General features: G+C 48.2%; 1 protein-coding gene across 6 annotated transcripts in view; it reads right to left on the reverse strand.

Moving 5' to 3' along the window:
* Nucleotides 1–3,465: 3,465 nt before the first annotated feature.
* Nucleotides 3,466–16,905, reverse strand: part of SEZ6L (seizure related 6 homolog like) — a 183,698-nt gene continuing 170,258 nt past the window's right edge. For 2 of the 6 annotated variants that reach the window (XM_023646942.2, XM_023646938.2), the window contains exons 14-17: nt 12,617–12,649; nt 10,612–10,723; nt 9,269–9,371; nt 3,466–6,736 (exon numbers count right to left, since the gene is read on the reverse strand). In XM_023646942.2, coding sequence (XP_023502710.2) covers nt 6,707–6,736; nt 9,269–9,371; nt 10,612–10,723; nt 12,617–12,649 — 278 coding nt within the window. In that variant the 3' untranslated portion in view covers nt 3,466–6,706. Of the gene's footprint in view, nt 6,737–9,268; nt 9,372–10,611; nt 10,727–12,616; nt 12,650–16,905 lie in introns of all 6 variants that reach the window. The other 4 variants (XM_023646941.2, XM_023646937.2, XM_070275311.1 and 1 more) reach the window with 2 other exon arrangements.

Raw genomic sequence — 16,905 nt, forward strand, 5'->3', positions numbered from 1 at the left:
CCGGCAGGAATCTTTCTGGCCACTTCTTTATGGCTCTCTCTCTCTCCGGGCCTGTCCATCCTGCTAAGTTCGTCTGCAGCACATCTCCAGGAAGAGGGGGTTCTGGTCTTCAAGGAAACTCTGCTTCTCCACTCTTGTTCTGAGCTTGCAGGGCGGCCAGGCCTGGGGAACAGACTCGTGGTTTCTGAAGGCCTCCGGGACACACTCTGACCTTTCCATCTTCTTTCCTCACTCTGTCTGTCCTTCCTCGGGATCTCTGTTCTGGAACTGATTGAGTGACAGGCCCATGAATGGTTCAGATCCACCCTGGTCCTGCCAGCTGCCTGACTTCCGCCGATGAAGCTTCTCCCCAGGGGACCTTCTGGAAGCCCATGCGTCTGTCTTATAACGGAAGTTATTGGACACCTTCAGGGAAGAAGCACGCCCCCCATCCACCTGGGATGCTTCCCCACACGCCCCCCCCCCCTCCCAGCCCCTTCTCCGTTTGTTGTGAGATGTCCCTGAGATAAAGGGCCAACTTGGATCCCTCAGTCTTGAGAATTACCTAAGCTTTGGAGTGGATCCCCCATGTGGCCACCAGAGGGCGCATTAAACACATCCCTTAATCAATGACGGTTGGGAATTGGTGGATAAATACCCCAACTCCCTCGACCCGCAGGTGGACCCAGTCAGAGGCTTGTTCTTCACTGTTTCCCAGAATTACCCAGCGGGACGGAGCCCCAGTTGTCCCCAGGAGTACCCTGCTTGGCCACTGCATTTTTTTATTGGCTTCTTTCCCTTCCCAATCTTACTTCCTCCGTCTCCTTTGGGTATTCTATGGGATCACCTGACAAATAAATCATTGCACTTGAATCCTTGTCTTAACATTTGCTTCTGGGAAGCCCAACCTAAGACACTAGGTTAAGTCAGATCGGCCTATGTCCTGAGATGTGAAAATATTTCTCCATTTCTCACTGAGAAATAACAATGGCATTGCAAGACTTTAGCATGGGTGTCCTGGCTCACCTGCTCCTTGTTGGGGGGGGGGTCCCATTGCATTGATAGGGCTTTTGGAGATGTGATGATTAATTTTATGTGTCAACTTGACTGGGCCATAGGGTTCTCAGATATTTTGTCAAACATTATGCTGGGTGTGCCTGTGATGGGGTTTTTGGGTGAGATTAATATTTGAATCAGTAGATTTAGTCAAGCAGAGTGCCCTCCCTAATGTGGGTGGGCCTTGTCCAATCAGTTGAAGTGTGAGTAGAGCAAAGGCTGACTCTCCATGAGTAAGAGCAAACTTCTCCTGCTGCCTGACTGCTTTGAGCTGGGACATTGGTCTCTTCCAGCCTTCGAACTCAAACTAGAACATGACTCTTCTTGTGTCTGAAGCTTGCCAGCTTTTGGACTGAAACTTGCACCATTGATTGTCCTCATTCTTAGGTCCTCTGACTCAGATTGGAACCTCACATCGGCTCTCCTGGGTCTCCAGCTTGCTGACTACAGATCTTGAGACTTCTCAATCTCCATAATTGCATGAGCCATTTCCTTAAAACAAATCTTTTTATATGTACGTCCTATTGGTTCTGTTTCTCTGGAGAACTCTGACTAATGCAGATTTTGGTACTGAGAAGTAAGAGGATGCTTTCCTAAAAACCTGGAAATATAGAAATGGCTTTGGAACTGGCTGGGGGAGTTTTGAAGTGCATGTTAGAAAAAGCCTACATTGCAATGAACAGAATGTTGGCAGAAATATGGACATTGAAGATCATTCTGGCGAGGTCCCAGACAGAAATGAGGAACATGTTACTGGACACTGGAGGAAAGGTGATCTTTGTTATAAGGTGGCAAAGAACTTGGATAAACTGTGTTCTAGTGTTTTATAGAAAGTAGAATTTGTGAGCGATGAAATGGGATATTTCACTGAGGAGACTTCAAAGCAAAGTGTTGGAGGAGTGGTTGTTTCCTCCTAATGGCTTACAGTAAAATGCAAAAGGAGAGAGACGAATGGAAGAAGGAATTGTTGAGCAGACAGGAACCAGAACTTGAAGATTTGAGAAATTCTCAGCCCATCCATATTGCAAAAAATGAGGACGCTCGATCTGGAGAGAACGTTGAGGGTGTGGTTGAAAGACCATTTGATCGAGAGACCATGGATTTAATAAACCATCTCAGCAGAAACTTGGAATAGAGGTGGGGTTGTTATCAGAAGGGGACAGAGACGGTGGCACTCAAGGAGGGAGGGCTGTTGGTCTTCTTGGACTCTACAGGATCTGACCACGGAGCTATCCAGCTGTGAATATGCGCTCCTCTCCAAGGAAACGGAACGGTGACCCTGAAGGTCCAGCGAGCAAGGCTGTTTCCTCCTTGGTTTCAAAAGATGGGGCCGTGTCTCTGTTTCCTGTCAGAATGTCCCCACCTGGCGCCTCAGGGATGATGCCACCCTTGAAGAGAGCTGCGTGCATAGGGCTGCCCCTCCAGAGCCTTGGGGGTGACTCTGCCACCCCAGTGGACCCGTAGGGTAGAGCATCGAACCAAAGAGGATTCTTCTCGAGCTTGAAGATCCAATGGAACTTGCTTTGCTAGGTTTTGGACTTACTTGGGACCCATCGCCCCTTTTTGTCTGCAATTTCTCTCTTTCGGAATGGGAATGCCCCTCCTATGCCTGTCCCACCATCGTATTTGGGAAGGACATACCTTGTTTGGTGTCGCAGGTTCACAGCTGGAGAGGCATTTGCCTCAGGACGAAGGGAACCTCCAGTCTCCTTCATACCTGCCTTAGATGATGTTAGACGAGACCTTGGGCTTTAGACTTTAGAGTAGATGCTGGAATGAATTAAGACTTTGGGGGCCATTGGGATGGAATGAATGTATTTTGTGTGCAAGAAGGACATGCATTTTTGGGTGCTTGGATGGAATGCTATGGACTGAATTGTGTCCCCTCAAATTCACATATTGAAACCCTGACCCCCATTGTGACTGTATTTGGAGATAGGGCCTTTAGGAGTTAATTAAGGTTAAATGAGGTCATAAGAGTGGGGCCCTAATCTCACGGAAGTGTGGCCTTCTGAGAGGAAGAGAAATCTCTCTTTCTGCCATACGAGGACCCAGCATGAAGGCAACCTGAAAGCCAGGAAAAGAGCCCTCACCAGGAACTAAACTGGCCAGCACCCTGATCTTGGGCTTCCCAGCTTCTAGAACCTTGAGAATAAATGTCTGCTGTTCCAGCCACCCTGTCTGTGGTACTTCGTTATGGCAACCTGAGCTGACCAGGACGGGGAAGATGGTGGTACGTCTGATGTTGGCGGTAGATCAGTCTTATTCCAAACACTCCCTCAGTGTTCCTGGAACCATCCCAGAGGTGGCAGTCCCGTCCTGGCATTCAAAGTGTCAGTAGGTGTTACCCCATCCCAATCCCCAGCAACTGGAAATATTCCACTGCGTGCCATCCTGGAGTGTTTGTAACAAAAACCCCATAGAGTTGACTCTTTTTCATTTGTTTTATTAGCATCAATATATACAAAGTGGAAAATGACTTCATTTCATTATTCTAGCTTAGAAAGTTCGTTTTGCTTTTTATTCCGTTTGGGGATAAAATGAAAATGAAAATTTCCCAGGAGAAAGCTTCCCTTCGGAGATGCTGAACGACTCCACGGTATCTGACCTCGAAGGACCCGCCATGCCCACCCGAGGGCACAGGAAAGTCATCCCCCTTGGATTTGCCCCAAGAGAAGGTCATTTTCGCCCAAGGTTCGTGCCTCAGCCTAAATCTACCCATATATTTGCTAAGTCACTTCTGCTTATACAACCATCCTGATGATGTAGTCACTGTACTTCCTGCTGGGCTGGTTGGCAGTTCCCACAGCTTTCAGCCTGAAGTTCCAAGTTCTCCAAGGATCTGGCTTCGAAAGACCATATTTCAAGCGTGTCAATGGAGCTAAGTAAGCATCGCCATCAAGTAGCGACCGGAATAGTTATGTTGGCTAAATAATTCCACCCCTTCTGCCCACCCCCCTCAAAAGAAAACCCAAAAGGATGAGCTCCAAGCTGGAGAGGGTTGAGTGTGTGCATTTTTAAAGCACTGGGCGGTAGCTGACAGATACAGCTGACACAAAGGAGCATGTAATACATGCCATCACATGCATTCTTGGAAGGTCGAAATCTCTGTAAACGTAGTTCCCCACTGTTTTAAAAACAAAGAGCGGCTTGTGGGAAGAAGGATCAGTCCATTCTTGAGTTTCTCAAGGTTGTATCCTGTTCAAAAATATTTAATCCCAATGGGTTTTAATATCGAGCTTATAAAAACAGACATGTATGGACTGAAATGAGATGCCCGGTACATTTTTGGCACTATTATTATTAATTTTTTAACCTTTACATTTTACAAATACACATTCAGATATTTCAAAAAGAAAGATAGACACCGACCTGTCTTTTCAATCACACTGGACGTTGTCGAGCTCGTACGATCCGTCTTTAGGCTAAAATAAACTTTTAAAACATGGTTACGGGGGCTGCATTACTAAGACAGAAGTAAGACATTGGTATCCTGAAAAAAAAATCAACAGCTTTTCTCTCCCTCCAACAGCCAATATGAATTCCTGGGCCATGGCCTGGCCAGTTTCAGGGAGTAGGGTTAAAATAAAGATTTTATATCTCGTCAGTCTTTACGAAAGGCAAACGTTTAGTTTTCACATAACCATAGTCTGTTCTAAAATCAAATATCATGACTAGAGTTCTTCATTCCAAATGACCCGTGGTTGGAGTTAGATAAACATCAGATAGAAATAAAAGCAAAAATTGGATTCTGCTTTTACAAAAAGGGTTGCGTTAATTGTATTGTTGGTCTCTTCCAAACACGGCATTGCTTACTAACAGTCTGGAACGCTCCTCCTCTGGGTCTTCCATAAAATGGGGTGGGCTTTGAGTGCCTGGAAAAGCAGCCTTTAGTTGTCTCTTGCCATGCGCCACAAATGCGTGCCTTAAGGGGCATATAGACAGGATTCTTTTCCGGCAGAAAGAAAATATTCGGACCTCAGACCCCCAGGATGGAGGTCCGAGCTCTGGGTTAGGAGGAGGGTATGTATGTGTCTGTGTGCAAAGCCAACTGCCCTATCCTGCTCCAGATGTTTCCTAAACAAGCTCCTAAAAGATGAAGGCCTAGCCACTCTCCCCGAGGCATGGCAGCCAGAAAGGTCTTTTCTTGTTTGAAAGCCAGCACACTTAATTCCAGAGAGCGTGGGAGGGCGCCAAAGAGGGCTCTGAGCCATCGGTGTTGCTAGGGAGGTGATGGCCCCCGGGTTGGGGGGCGGTATCTGCCTCACACATACTATTCCTTCCAAGCACCCCCCACCCCACTTTTCTTTATACCTGACTTGGAAAAGAATCTTCCAGAAAGTCACATACTCCCCAGTCCCACTGAGTTGGGGTGAAAGGACCCCGATAAAATATCAGGATGCTCATGTGATGAAGGAAGTGCTATGAATCCTGTCCTGGCCCCAAATCCCTCCTTCTCTCCTCACTGCTGTCCCATCGGCATCGTGATGCAGGTTCTGTTGTGTGGTTCGCTGTGGTTTTAAACCCCTGCTCCCCCAGCATTCACGCCATCGTCCAAGCTGTGGGCTTCTCCTCCTAGGACCCTCCCGCCCCCGAAATACTTGATTGCAAATCTATTCTGAAGTTTGTCTGTGGCTTGTGCACTTGAACCTGCCCTATTTTGAGGGCTCAGGCATTTCAGTACCCCAGGATAAATACAGAGCTCACCCCTGGATTCCACATGGCACCCCCATCCCCAACATAAACCCTTATAACTTATATGGGTGACGCTGCCCATGCCTCTGAAGCCCGTGGATCTATTGTCACGACTTGAGGGTGGCCTTGCTGAACGAGGTGACCGATTCTGGCACTTGTAGCATAAATTGTCTGCTCTTTCACCGTTGAAGGGGTGTCAAAGAAAAGAACATTTTAACTCCACTCCCTCACCCAATGTCCCCCCCTCATCCAGTTCTTCACCGGAACTCTCACATCTCCCATCTTCTCTGAAAACTTTCCTTGGTCATTTGTCACCTTTATAGAGAGAAAACAGTTTCTGATTTTGCCAGCATCCAGTGAGGCCAGGGTGGGAACAGGAATTGTTTATGTAACCTTTTTGCTGCCTCCAGAAAGAGCATGGAAGGGAGGGAGAGTAGGTGGGAGGACCTTTTAGAAGCTGGGAAAATTGGAAGAGCAAACCCAGGATGTGTTTCAGAGTGGACCTGTTTATGTCTCCATGCTAAATCCCAACCCAAGTTAACCCAACAAAAAACACCCTTTCCAACCTAATCTTGCGACTTAGATTTGCACTAAAGACACCGTGGGCCTGGCTCCCGAAGATGCATGCAGTCTGATGCAGCCGTAGCACGGCCTGGCTGACGGGAGGAACTCAACCTGCTTCTGTTTTTTTCCCTCTGCTGCTGTGTCTGCCATTTGCAGGTCCTCCGCCTGCCTCCAGAATCGATCTCGTCACGTGAATTTGGCCGCAGCTGCAATACATCTAACCACACCCATTTCAATTTTAAATATAATAAATACAGTGAAGAAAACAGTAACTCTTCCATAAAGAGTCTAAAGAGAAGACAGCCGACACTCTGGGGTTTCGATCCAACGCCACATGCTCTCTGGATGAGTTGCTTGAGGAGGTCGTGGTTGAGTTCAGATCTGTAAGTGCCCTTCTCAAGTGGAGCTCTGTTTAGATGGAAACTTCATACTCTCTGGTCTCCTGCAAGAGAGAGAAGCACAGACCTGTGAAACCCTTGTGTGGCAGAGTGACACATCAGTGGTTCCAGTTCTTTACCCCTCCTTGCGTCCACAGCATTAGGCAGGTGACTCTGCAGTGTCCTTCCACTCTGACCCTGCCTTGCTTTTGATAACGGATTATAAGAAAATGGGTCACAAGAGGGGCTTCAAAAGTGCTTGTGTGTTTCTGCTTGCATCCTGCCCTTCCACCGTCACCAGGAGCAGAGCGCCCCTCGTGGCCTTTAGTTGCAGCGAGAAGGTGCAGGACGTGGAGAGCACAGCCGAGTCACCCAGCCAACAACTAGCCAATCCCAGCTGTGAGCGAGCACTGCCTGGAACTAGCTGAAAACACTGCCCCGCAGACTGATGAGCAAATTAACATGGGTTGCTTTGAGCGACTGAGTTTTGGGATTGTTTGTTACTCTGCATTATTCTAGTGCTGGGTAACTGATACACTATACTGATAAGTATTAATAAGGTCTAGTTTCTAAAGTGCTGTTCTTCACCAGCTTAACCTTATTTTAGGGTTTGGAAACAGGCTACATAAAATATAAAATAACATATGACCTCTTCTTACAGGGTCATATCTAAAATGCCTACAGCATATGGGTAGCAACCAGTTCAATTTCTCCAAGATTCATGGAGTGTGTGTAATATACTCCAGGCCCCTGGGGCAGAGGAGCAGGGAGGTAAGAAGTCCTAGGCTTGGCCGTGGCCCCTGAGGAGGTCACTGGGACATGCTTTAAAGGAGGTCTGTGGATCCCACTGGGTCGACACGGATTAGCAGCCATGGTCATGCTTCCTGGTGGATGGGAGTGTGGTGGGAAGCCTCTAAGGTGGTACCCATGATCCCCACCTCCTGGCGTTCACATTCTTGTATGATCAGCTCCCCTTAAGTGTGGGCAGGACCTGCGATTTGCTTCTAAGCAAGAGAATACAGCAAAGGGGCGGGGATGTCATGTCCACGTTCCTATCACGTAGGATTGCGACTTCCATCCTGTGGCAAGACTCTGTCTCTCTCACTGGCTTTGAAGGAGTAAGCTGGCAGGTTGTGACTGTTCTACAGAGAGGGGCACGTGGAAAGGAGCAGAGGATGTCCTCTAGATGACATCCTGCAAGAAACCAGGTCCTCAGTCCAACAACCTGCAGAGAACTGGATGCCGGCAACATCCCGGTGAGCTTAGAAGTGGATCCTTCCCCAGTTGGGCCTCAGATGAGACTGCAGCCCCGGCTGACACCTCAGTTGTACCTGTGAGCCCTGAGGCTGGGGACCCAGCTAAGCTGTGCCTGGACTCCTGACCTACAGAATCTATGAGATAATAAGCGTGTGCTATTTTAGATTCCTAAATTTCAATTATTACACTGTTACACATTAATAGATAACTAATGAAGGAAGGAAGAAGGAAGGGTGGAAGTGGGGGTGAGGGTTAACAGAGATAGGGAACAAGCCAAGTTTATGCCCCCAAACATGGGAGATGATTGCACACCACTACACGGTGAATTTGAAGGGTTGTGGTTTTGCAAAGTAATGACGGACTTTTGGTTCCTCACATGTGCCTCTGGGCCTTTGCACATGCTCTCCCTTCTGCCTGCAATCTTCTTTAACTACCGTCTAAGTTCTACCCACTTTATGTATCCCAGCTGTACCATCACTTTTTCAAAGTCACCTTCCTCCCCCCCAAATGTCCCCATCATACACTTATAGCATCCTGTCTAATTTCTTTCATCGTTCTTAAAAATTATGATTTGTTATAATCAAGATATTCCTTGGCATATATGACTGAGGTTCAAGGGGAGGCAGGACAGTGTAACGATTAATGGCATCAGGCAGAGGTTGCATCCTGGCTCTGGGTTGTGCCTTTTGGCTGTGTGCAACCTTGGCCAAATCATTTTTTCCTCTCTCTGAACCTCAATGTCCTCATAAGTCAACCAGAGGTAAACTGTAGGATCTATCACAAAGAGTTGCAAAAATTCAAAGACATTATGTGTTTAAGGTGCCTGGCCCATGTCCAAATTATTATTACTGATATCTGTCTCCTTTGCAAGACTATATGCTCATTAATGGCAGGACTGTGTCTATTTGGTTCATGATGGTGCCCTTAGTACCCAGCACAAGGCCGGCCACTCTGATGTGTAGGAACGTTGCACGCTGCCGCTCAATAAGGACTGGAGTTCAGGAAGATGTGTGGGAAGGATGTCACTGCCACCAGGTCACCAGTGGGCTGTGACCCATCTCAGCCATCTCTCTGTGGGTCTTTGATGCAGCCCCTTCTTCCTGTGGTCCTTCTGCCAAGAGTGAACAGCGTTGCAGGCTTGTCATTGGCTCGCAAAGCGAGCTGTGTTCTCCTAGTCGTCATCTCAAGAGAGGTCATGGTGGGGATGAGACTGGACCACTGGCCGCGCCTTTCTGCCAGCGGCATCATGAGCAAAAGGGAATCCAGCGTTCAGTTTTGATGTGGGTGAGTTCAGAGCAGGTGAAGGGGGAGGCGTGGGGAGAGACGACAGACCCACTCACCCCTGTCTCATAGATGGGATTGTCAAACTCGGTTTCCACGGTGATCTGGCTGTAGGGGTGCGAGTACATCAGGGGCAGGCGCAGGTTGGAGTAATAGCGACATCTGGAGAAGAGATGATAAGGGAGACACATTACGAGAGCGAATGGGGACAGCTGGTGCCACTTCCTGAGCACTGGCACCTCCGCAAAAGACAATGAGGATGTGTGGAAGCAGCCTCTTGCAGCTAAGAATACGAGCAGGGCGACGGGTGAATCATAATTGCCCTCAACTTCTAATCCAGTCAGTGATAACTAGAGTCTTGATACCTCTTTAATGCAAAGAGCAACCACAAGAATAAGGAGCATTTATTGAGCACCTACTATATACCATGGTGCCTCAAAGCAACCTTCCCTCACCACCTATTCAAAGGCAGTGCCTCTCTTCCCACACTCCTTCTCCTTCCTTCACTGTGTTTATCATAGTGTGTTATAATTTACTGTGTACTTTTCCCCTCCCTGCCACTAGACTGTGTGCTCCAGGAGGCCACAGACAATTTATCTTAGGAAACTGCCTGCCTCAGGGCTTTGCACATGCTGTTTCTCTGCCTGGAATCCTCCTCTCCCAGGTATTTGCATAGTTTACTCATTATTGCTTTCAAGTACTTACTTCAATGTCATTTTTCAGGGGGGCCTCCTCTACCTCCCCCCTTCAAAGTGCAACCACCACTCCCACCCCAGCTCCCCGTTTCTCCCTTCCTGGTTTTCTTTTTCTCCCTGAATTTATCACCTTCTGATGTACTATCTACTTTTCTTATCGTCTATTCCCTCCATTAGAACCTGTGCCCCACGAGGGCAAAGATTTCCTTCTGTTTTGTTCGCAATGATGTTTCTAGAGCCCAGAAAACTGCCCGACACCAGTGGGTGCTCAATAATGGTGAATTTGAACGAATTAGTGAATAGCCAAGCTGTGGCTGAAGATCTTCCTTCTTCACTAAAGGCAGGTTCTATGCTCCCCAACACCTGGGACAAGTCTGGTCCACATCAGGTTGTCAATATTCATTTGCCGATTAAGTGACTGAATGATGGAAAGAACGTCAGTGTGCTGGGCAATAGGAAATGTCGGTCTTTCCCACTAAACCACAGCTCCTTGAGGTCAGCAATGCTGTCTGTCTTATTTGCTGCTGCCTGCTCAGCCGTCTACCCCCGAGGTTGGTAGGTGCTCCATATACAATTTCTCCCATAGCTACAATCACACAAATGCCACTGTCCCCAAGCTGCAGGTGGAGACCGTGAGGCTCAGAGAGGTGACACGCCCAGCCCCCCAGGGCCCTGGTCATTGAGCGCATGGCAGCCCCCGACTCTACCTGGTGATATAAATGTAGGCTCCGCCCAGCAGCAGGGAGATGATGAGGACCGGGATGAAGATGGCCAGCGCCATATTGCCCCCTTCCAATGATGTCTCGGCTGCCGCTTCTGCTACTGAACACAAAGCCAGTGAGGCCCTCATGTCCACACGCACAACCCACATCGGTACCTGGCTCCCAGGTGAGCATCCCCCACCCCCCGCCCAGGTCTGCACCCACTCAAAGAGCTGCCGTCACAGAGCCTGAGCCACGGCAGAACCACCTCCAGAGGGGGAAGAGGCAGCGACTAGAGGGCGTGGTGCTGGTTCTTGGCGACAGAGCCCAGACCCACACTTAGGTGGGGTGGCCATAGGGGCTACCGAGAATCACACTCATTTAACCCTGATCATATTATGTTCCGATTTGGGGAGGGGTAGAGTTGAAATCTGGTTAAAATCCAGTTCAGGGGACGACTTGGAGAAAATCCCCAAGGTGCTAACTGGGCAGGCTGAGTTGCTTGACATTCCCTGGAGAAGAGGGAGCTTCTTGCGCCCAGACGGGCAGGTGCCTCCCCGAGCTGCTGAATCAGACCCTCCAGGAGAGGGCGCTGGGCATCGGGGGCAGTTCTCGGTACTGACTACCCCAATGACACCCCGACTGTGAAGACCCGGTTTGGATTCTCAGAGGTAGCACTGCTTATCCTCAGGTAACCCTCGGGGCCTCACCTGGAGCCTCCGCTACCTTCCAGTGGTGGGTGGAAATCACGAGACCTACGACAGCTCTTGTGGCAGCCGGGGGCGTCTTCCCAGCACGGCTGGAAGGGAGACCCCCACATCTCTTCGAGACACCTGGCCGCCAGGCTTCCTCTGCCATTCTCCGTGGCCGCATCTAACAGAGCTCGGCTGTCTCCCAACCTATAACCCACTAGCCGCCACTCTGTGGGGTCTGAGAAATCGACCCTAAGACCCACGATAAATGCACGAGCACAAAACATTACGGGGGCGCTCATAACCTCTGAGCAACCCAGGCCTCTGACACGTTCTCATGGTTCAGCGGTTGGCAAAAGACAGCAAGGGCGTGGCCGGAACAGACCAACACCACAAAATGCCCCCTCTTCTCCCAGTGGAGTGACCGATACGTGCTCCCCCCTGCACTTCCCTCTGAGTCCTGGCTCTGCTCGCTTGGATTAAACTGTCACCTGTTGCTGGGGACAGCAACTAATGAAATGTAATGCCCATAGCCCCAGATTCTGAGTGAATTCCTTATTGTCAGAAAGCTAAATGGCTCCAAAAATAATAATAAAAACTGCTGAATTGGTCACCACTTTTTTTTTTAACGAAACATCGGAAAAAAAACCATTTTATTTTTTTCTGACACCACAGCTGGGGTGAGAGATTTGGTACCAAACTGAATGGGGGGTATACAGAAGGCAGAACGTTCTACATATGGGAGAGGCCGGAAAGGGAAGGAACCACAAAATAAAAAGAAAAAGAAGTCCTGGATAAGATGTAGCATCTAGTGCACACTAACGAATCTCACTTGATAATTCCTTTTGAAAGGAGAACAGAAAACAAGGGGGTACAGGGACAAGTATTTTGGGGACGAGAAAGACCGAGGGGGAAAGCAGACTACAGAGCATCCCCCGGATGGATCTTCCCCTCCCGAAACCAGGAGGATGCTGAGCACGGAGGGTGAGACATCACTGGACTTAGCTCCCCCAGGTAGCACCACGTGGTGAAATTTTTACAATAGAGTTATGGCTTCTCAGGCACATGGACCCTCAGATTTTCTTATCTCATGAACAGAACTGGTATCAAATCCCTTTCAGTCATAGTTAGGACCCATAAGTTGCAAATTCAATGATATTTTTTTCTTTACGATATCATTTGTTTTGAAATTATCTTCAGTGGGGTGAAGGCAGAACTTTTACTTATTTTTTTTAAGCACATGGATAAGGTTGTTCAAGGACCCGCCCTTGTTTTTTGCTATTGGCTTGATTTATTGGTCTTTTCATTATGGAACTCACCTTCTAGAGCGTGTTCAAAGCTGTCTTGATTAACTGAAAGAGAAATCGCAAGCATTGATCAACGTCAAGTGAATCCACTCTGTTCGCACAAAATGAAGCCAAAAAAATTAGGTGCAGAAGCCTGTGCCACACTTTGCTGAAGTTAGTTCTGTGTTTTTATTTATCCTGGGCTACTGGAATTAGAGGAAATGCCTGGACACATTCCCTTCCTGAGCTCCTGAGAGAAGATGAGACAGACATGAAAGAAACAAGAGCAACAGCAAGAGTGAGCGATCACGGAACACTCACCCTATGTCAGATATCGTGCCAAGAGCTTTATATAAATCTGCTCATTTAACCCTCGCAACAATCTTGTTAGGTCCATACTATTATCATCCCCATTTTACAGATGAGCAAACAGAGGGTCAGAGAAGTGAAGCAACTTCTCTGACGTCACACAGCTTCTAAGTGATGGAGGCAGGATTTAAACTCGGACTGCTTGACTTTCTTTTGCCTCTGCGTTTTTCCCCTCTATGTAGTTCTAGTCTATTCGTTGTTTCCACGTAGTACAAAGTGCTGATAACTGTGAGGCTCAAGACAAAATCCAAAATCCAGCCAGGGGTGAAACTGATTTCCTGCTTTGAAATACGTATTTATAGGAACCTTTCTAATTTTGCTTTGATTCCATACTTATTTGACTAGGATTTATAGTCCCCGTAAAATGACTTTCATTCCTTCTTTGCCGTTGACTAGAATTCTCTGGAATTCATTCATTTTCCTGTATTCCCCGTAAAACATCTCTGGAAGTGCAAGATGACAGGGGCTGGCATCCTCAGGCTTTGGCATCAAAGTCATCGTGGTAGCTGAGCACAAAAATCTATCCACGTGGATGGGTTTCAAGGATGCGAAAACGCAGAGTGGAGGGCTGAGAGGAACAGGCTGCATTATAAGGGCGTGGGAGGGGGTGGTCCCCAAGTCCCAGCCATGTTCATGTCCTACCTCATTTCAGGACCTCCTCACTAGCCTTTTGGTCAAAGTTACTCTCTGACATTCATCATCACCCAGTGGTGATAACCAAACCAGTTGAAAAGCCAGTTTAGTATCTAACTAACTAACCACGGACATCACTGGAGCTGAGGCATCAGGAAAATGGAGAGATTGAGGCAGATGCGTCCCATCCAAGACCTGATTGGACTTTGGTGGCATGTCTGGGAGTGCACGAACTGCCACCGAATCTTAGAACCGAAAGGAGGTCTTGAACTTGTGTTCCTTGGAGCGTGGTCAGTGGCCCCCTAGGGCACACGCTAAAATGCAGCTTCCTGCCATTTCCTGGACCTGCCAGGGTGGCATCCTTGGCGGTGGACTTCTGCATACCTCACCGGCTCCCTAGTTTTCTCATGTGCTGGCCCAGCCACTGACTGTCCTTTAGAAACCCTGATCAGAACTCAGGCAATTATTTCACACAGAGGGGAACCAAGGTCAGTGAGGGAGGGTGGCTCACCCAAGGTCATGCCGTCGTCCACAGCAGAGCCAGGCTGGCGCGAGGGACCCCTCCATCCCAGTCAGGTGGCCTTACACTGGTGCTCAGTCACTCCCCACAAAGCCATGGATCCCACTTTTTTGAGAAGAGGGAGTGACATCACTTCCTTACAGAGTTGCAGGGTCTTGGAGAGGAAATGGCGAGGGGAGAAAGTACAAGGATGTCCCAGGATCCCTTCCTGCTAGAAATTCTGCTACACCCGAGGAAGAAAGTGAGGGACAGATGCCGACTCACCTTGGGGAGTTTCAAGGGCTCACCTATCTTAGATCGAAAATAGAGATTTCAGGAACGACCTGCAAAAATAAGCGTCCTTTTTCTTGTTTTTTTTTTTTTTTTTTTTTGGTCATTTGTGTATTTTCTGATCTCAGTTGCATTTCCTATCAGACTGGCAGCATTAAAAAAATTGATAATATCCGGTGCTGGTGCGGACGTGGGGAAAAGGACATTCTCACACATTACCGGGAGAAACAGGAACGGATGCAATTGTGGGAAACGATCTGGCAGCATTCACAAAGACTCGGCGTCCACAGCTCTTTGCCCACAGTCCACCCCACTTTGAAGAATCCGTCCTACAGGATGGAAAGTACCAGCACCCAAGGACGCACGGGCAAGGATGTTTTTGGCAAAACAAACCTGAAACGGGGAAAGAACTGGGAGATTCACCCATGGAGGAATGGCTGAATGCATTAGGATACGAGCACCGGGTGGAATGATGGGCGGCAATGAAGAAGATAAGGCAGAGCTCCACATTTTTTTTTTCTAACTTGGGGGATGTCTCTGACAATTGGGTTTGAAAAGCAACACACAGAGGAGTGTATGGTATGAGCTTTTTTTTAAAGACAAGCAACCCCCCTCCTTCTTTCCAGTGTGTCTGTTTGCACACGTCCAGGGGACGGTGAGACTGGACCCTCCCAGGGGAGGAGTGTGGCTTCCCCAGAGGAATGGAAGGCGTGGAGGGAGAGCGGGAGGCACCACTAATCTTTCTTCTGCAACTCTGATTTCTTCTGGGGCTGGCAGCAGATACTTTTGTCACTAATCCACAAAGAATTGAAAAAGTCACTGGGCAGATCAGGTGTAGAGTCAAAAATGGCCCTTCTGTGGTATCTTTACTTTGTTGTTAGTGCCATGAAGTTGATTCTGACTCCCAGCCACCCTGTGGACAGCAGAGCAGACCCCTGCCCGGTCTTTTTGTGCCATCCTCTCACCTTCCGGGGCTCTATCAGACAATGCTCTGCTGCTGTTCACAGGGTTTTCATGGCCAATTTTTTCAGAAGTGGGTGGCCAGATCCTTCTTTCTAGTCTGTCTTAGTCTGGAAGTTCTGCTGAAACCTGTCTACCATGGGTGACCCTGCTGGTATTTGAAATACCGGTGGCATCGTTTTCAGCATCACAGCCACATGCAGCCACCGGAGTGACAAGCTGCAGATGAGTGGCGAGGTCCCCTGAGCGGGAAATGAACACAGACTGTGGCGGGCAGAGCGCCGGATCTTAACCACTGGCTCCTAATGTACATAGCTTTCTTAAAAACAAAGCTTCTTGATTTTCCCCCACGCAGAAAAGTTCCCAACACCAAATTACCTTCTGTTAGCATCCATGTAACACAGGGTTTCCAGGACTCTTTACTTAGGAAAACATCCCAGTGTTTCAGCTCTACAAGGCAGGCCTCCTCTGCTATGGGAAACAGACTCAGACACAGGGCTGGACTTAGTCAAAGTCACGGCCGGGGAGGAGGAAGACCTGGAGAGTACGTTGCACCCTTTAGGCCAGTGTCCCCACATTCGCCTGATGATCGGGTGAGACCCGCCTGTGCTACTAGTTGAGTCAGCTCCCCGGGTCCTGCCCTGAATCCAGTGAATCAGCATCTCCCCGGAAGGGGCCCAGGGATATATTTGTGCTCAAATATTCGGAACCCCTATTTGGAAACCACTGCCTTAAGTGGTTCTCAAATTCAAAGTGCACACGAGCGATTCAGAGCTTGTTAAAATGCTTATTTCAGGGTTCTGCCCCGCAGTGATTCTGATTTCGTAGATCTTGGGTAGATGGAAGAATGTGATTCTAATGAACACTCTGGGTGATTCCGATGCTGGGTGACCCGCTGGCTGGAGGCTGACAGCCCTGCAGGCGGCCCGCTGTGGAACAGGTGGGGAATTTACAATCAGGAGATGGGGTTAAATCCTAGGTTTGTCTCATACCAGCTGTGTGGCTTTGGGGAAGTCACTTAACTTCTCTGAGCCTCTCCTTCCACATCTGTGAAATGGGTAAGATGGCTCACCTATCCCAGAGGATGGTCATGAGGCTTCAATGAGATGATTCAGGAGAAATATTTTTTATATAGGTAAAATTCACATAACATAAAATTAACCGTTTAAATTCAGTGGCATTGTTTCTTTACAATGGTGAGCAACCATCACCTCTATCTAGTTCTAAAACATTTTCATCACCTCAAAAAGGAAGCTCTTTACCAATTAAGCAGTTACTCCTCCCTGCCCCCAGCCCTTGGAAACCAGTGATCTTCTTCCTCTCCCTATGGATCTGCCTGTTGTGGATATTTCATATAAACAGACTCATAGAATGTGTGATCTTTGGAGTCTGGCTGCTTTCACTCAGCATAATGTTTTTGAGATTTATCCATGTGTCAATACTTCATTCCTTTTTTATGGCTGAATAGTATTCCCTTATATAAATACGCCACACTCTGCCTCTCCATCCATCAGTTGATGGCCGTTTGGATTGTTTCTATCTTTTGTGACTAATGCTGCTGTGAACGTTC

The sequence above is a fragment of the Equus caballus genome, chromosome 8 (genome assembly GCF_041296265.1).
Source record: "Equus caballus isolate H_3958 breed thoroughbred chromosome 8, TB-T2T, whole genome shotgun sequence".
In the NCBI taxonomy this organism is placed as follows: domain Eukaryota; kingdom Metazoa; phylum Chordata; class Mammalia; order Perissodactyla; family Equidae; genus Equus; species Equus caballus.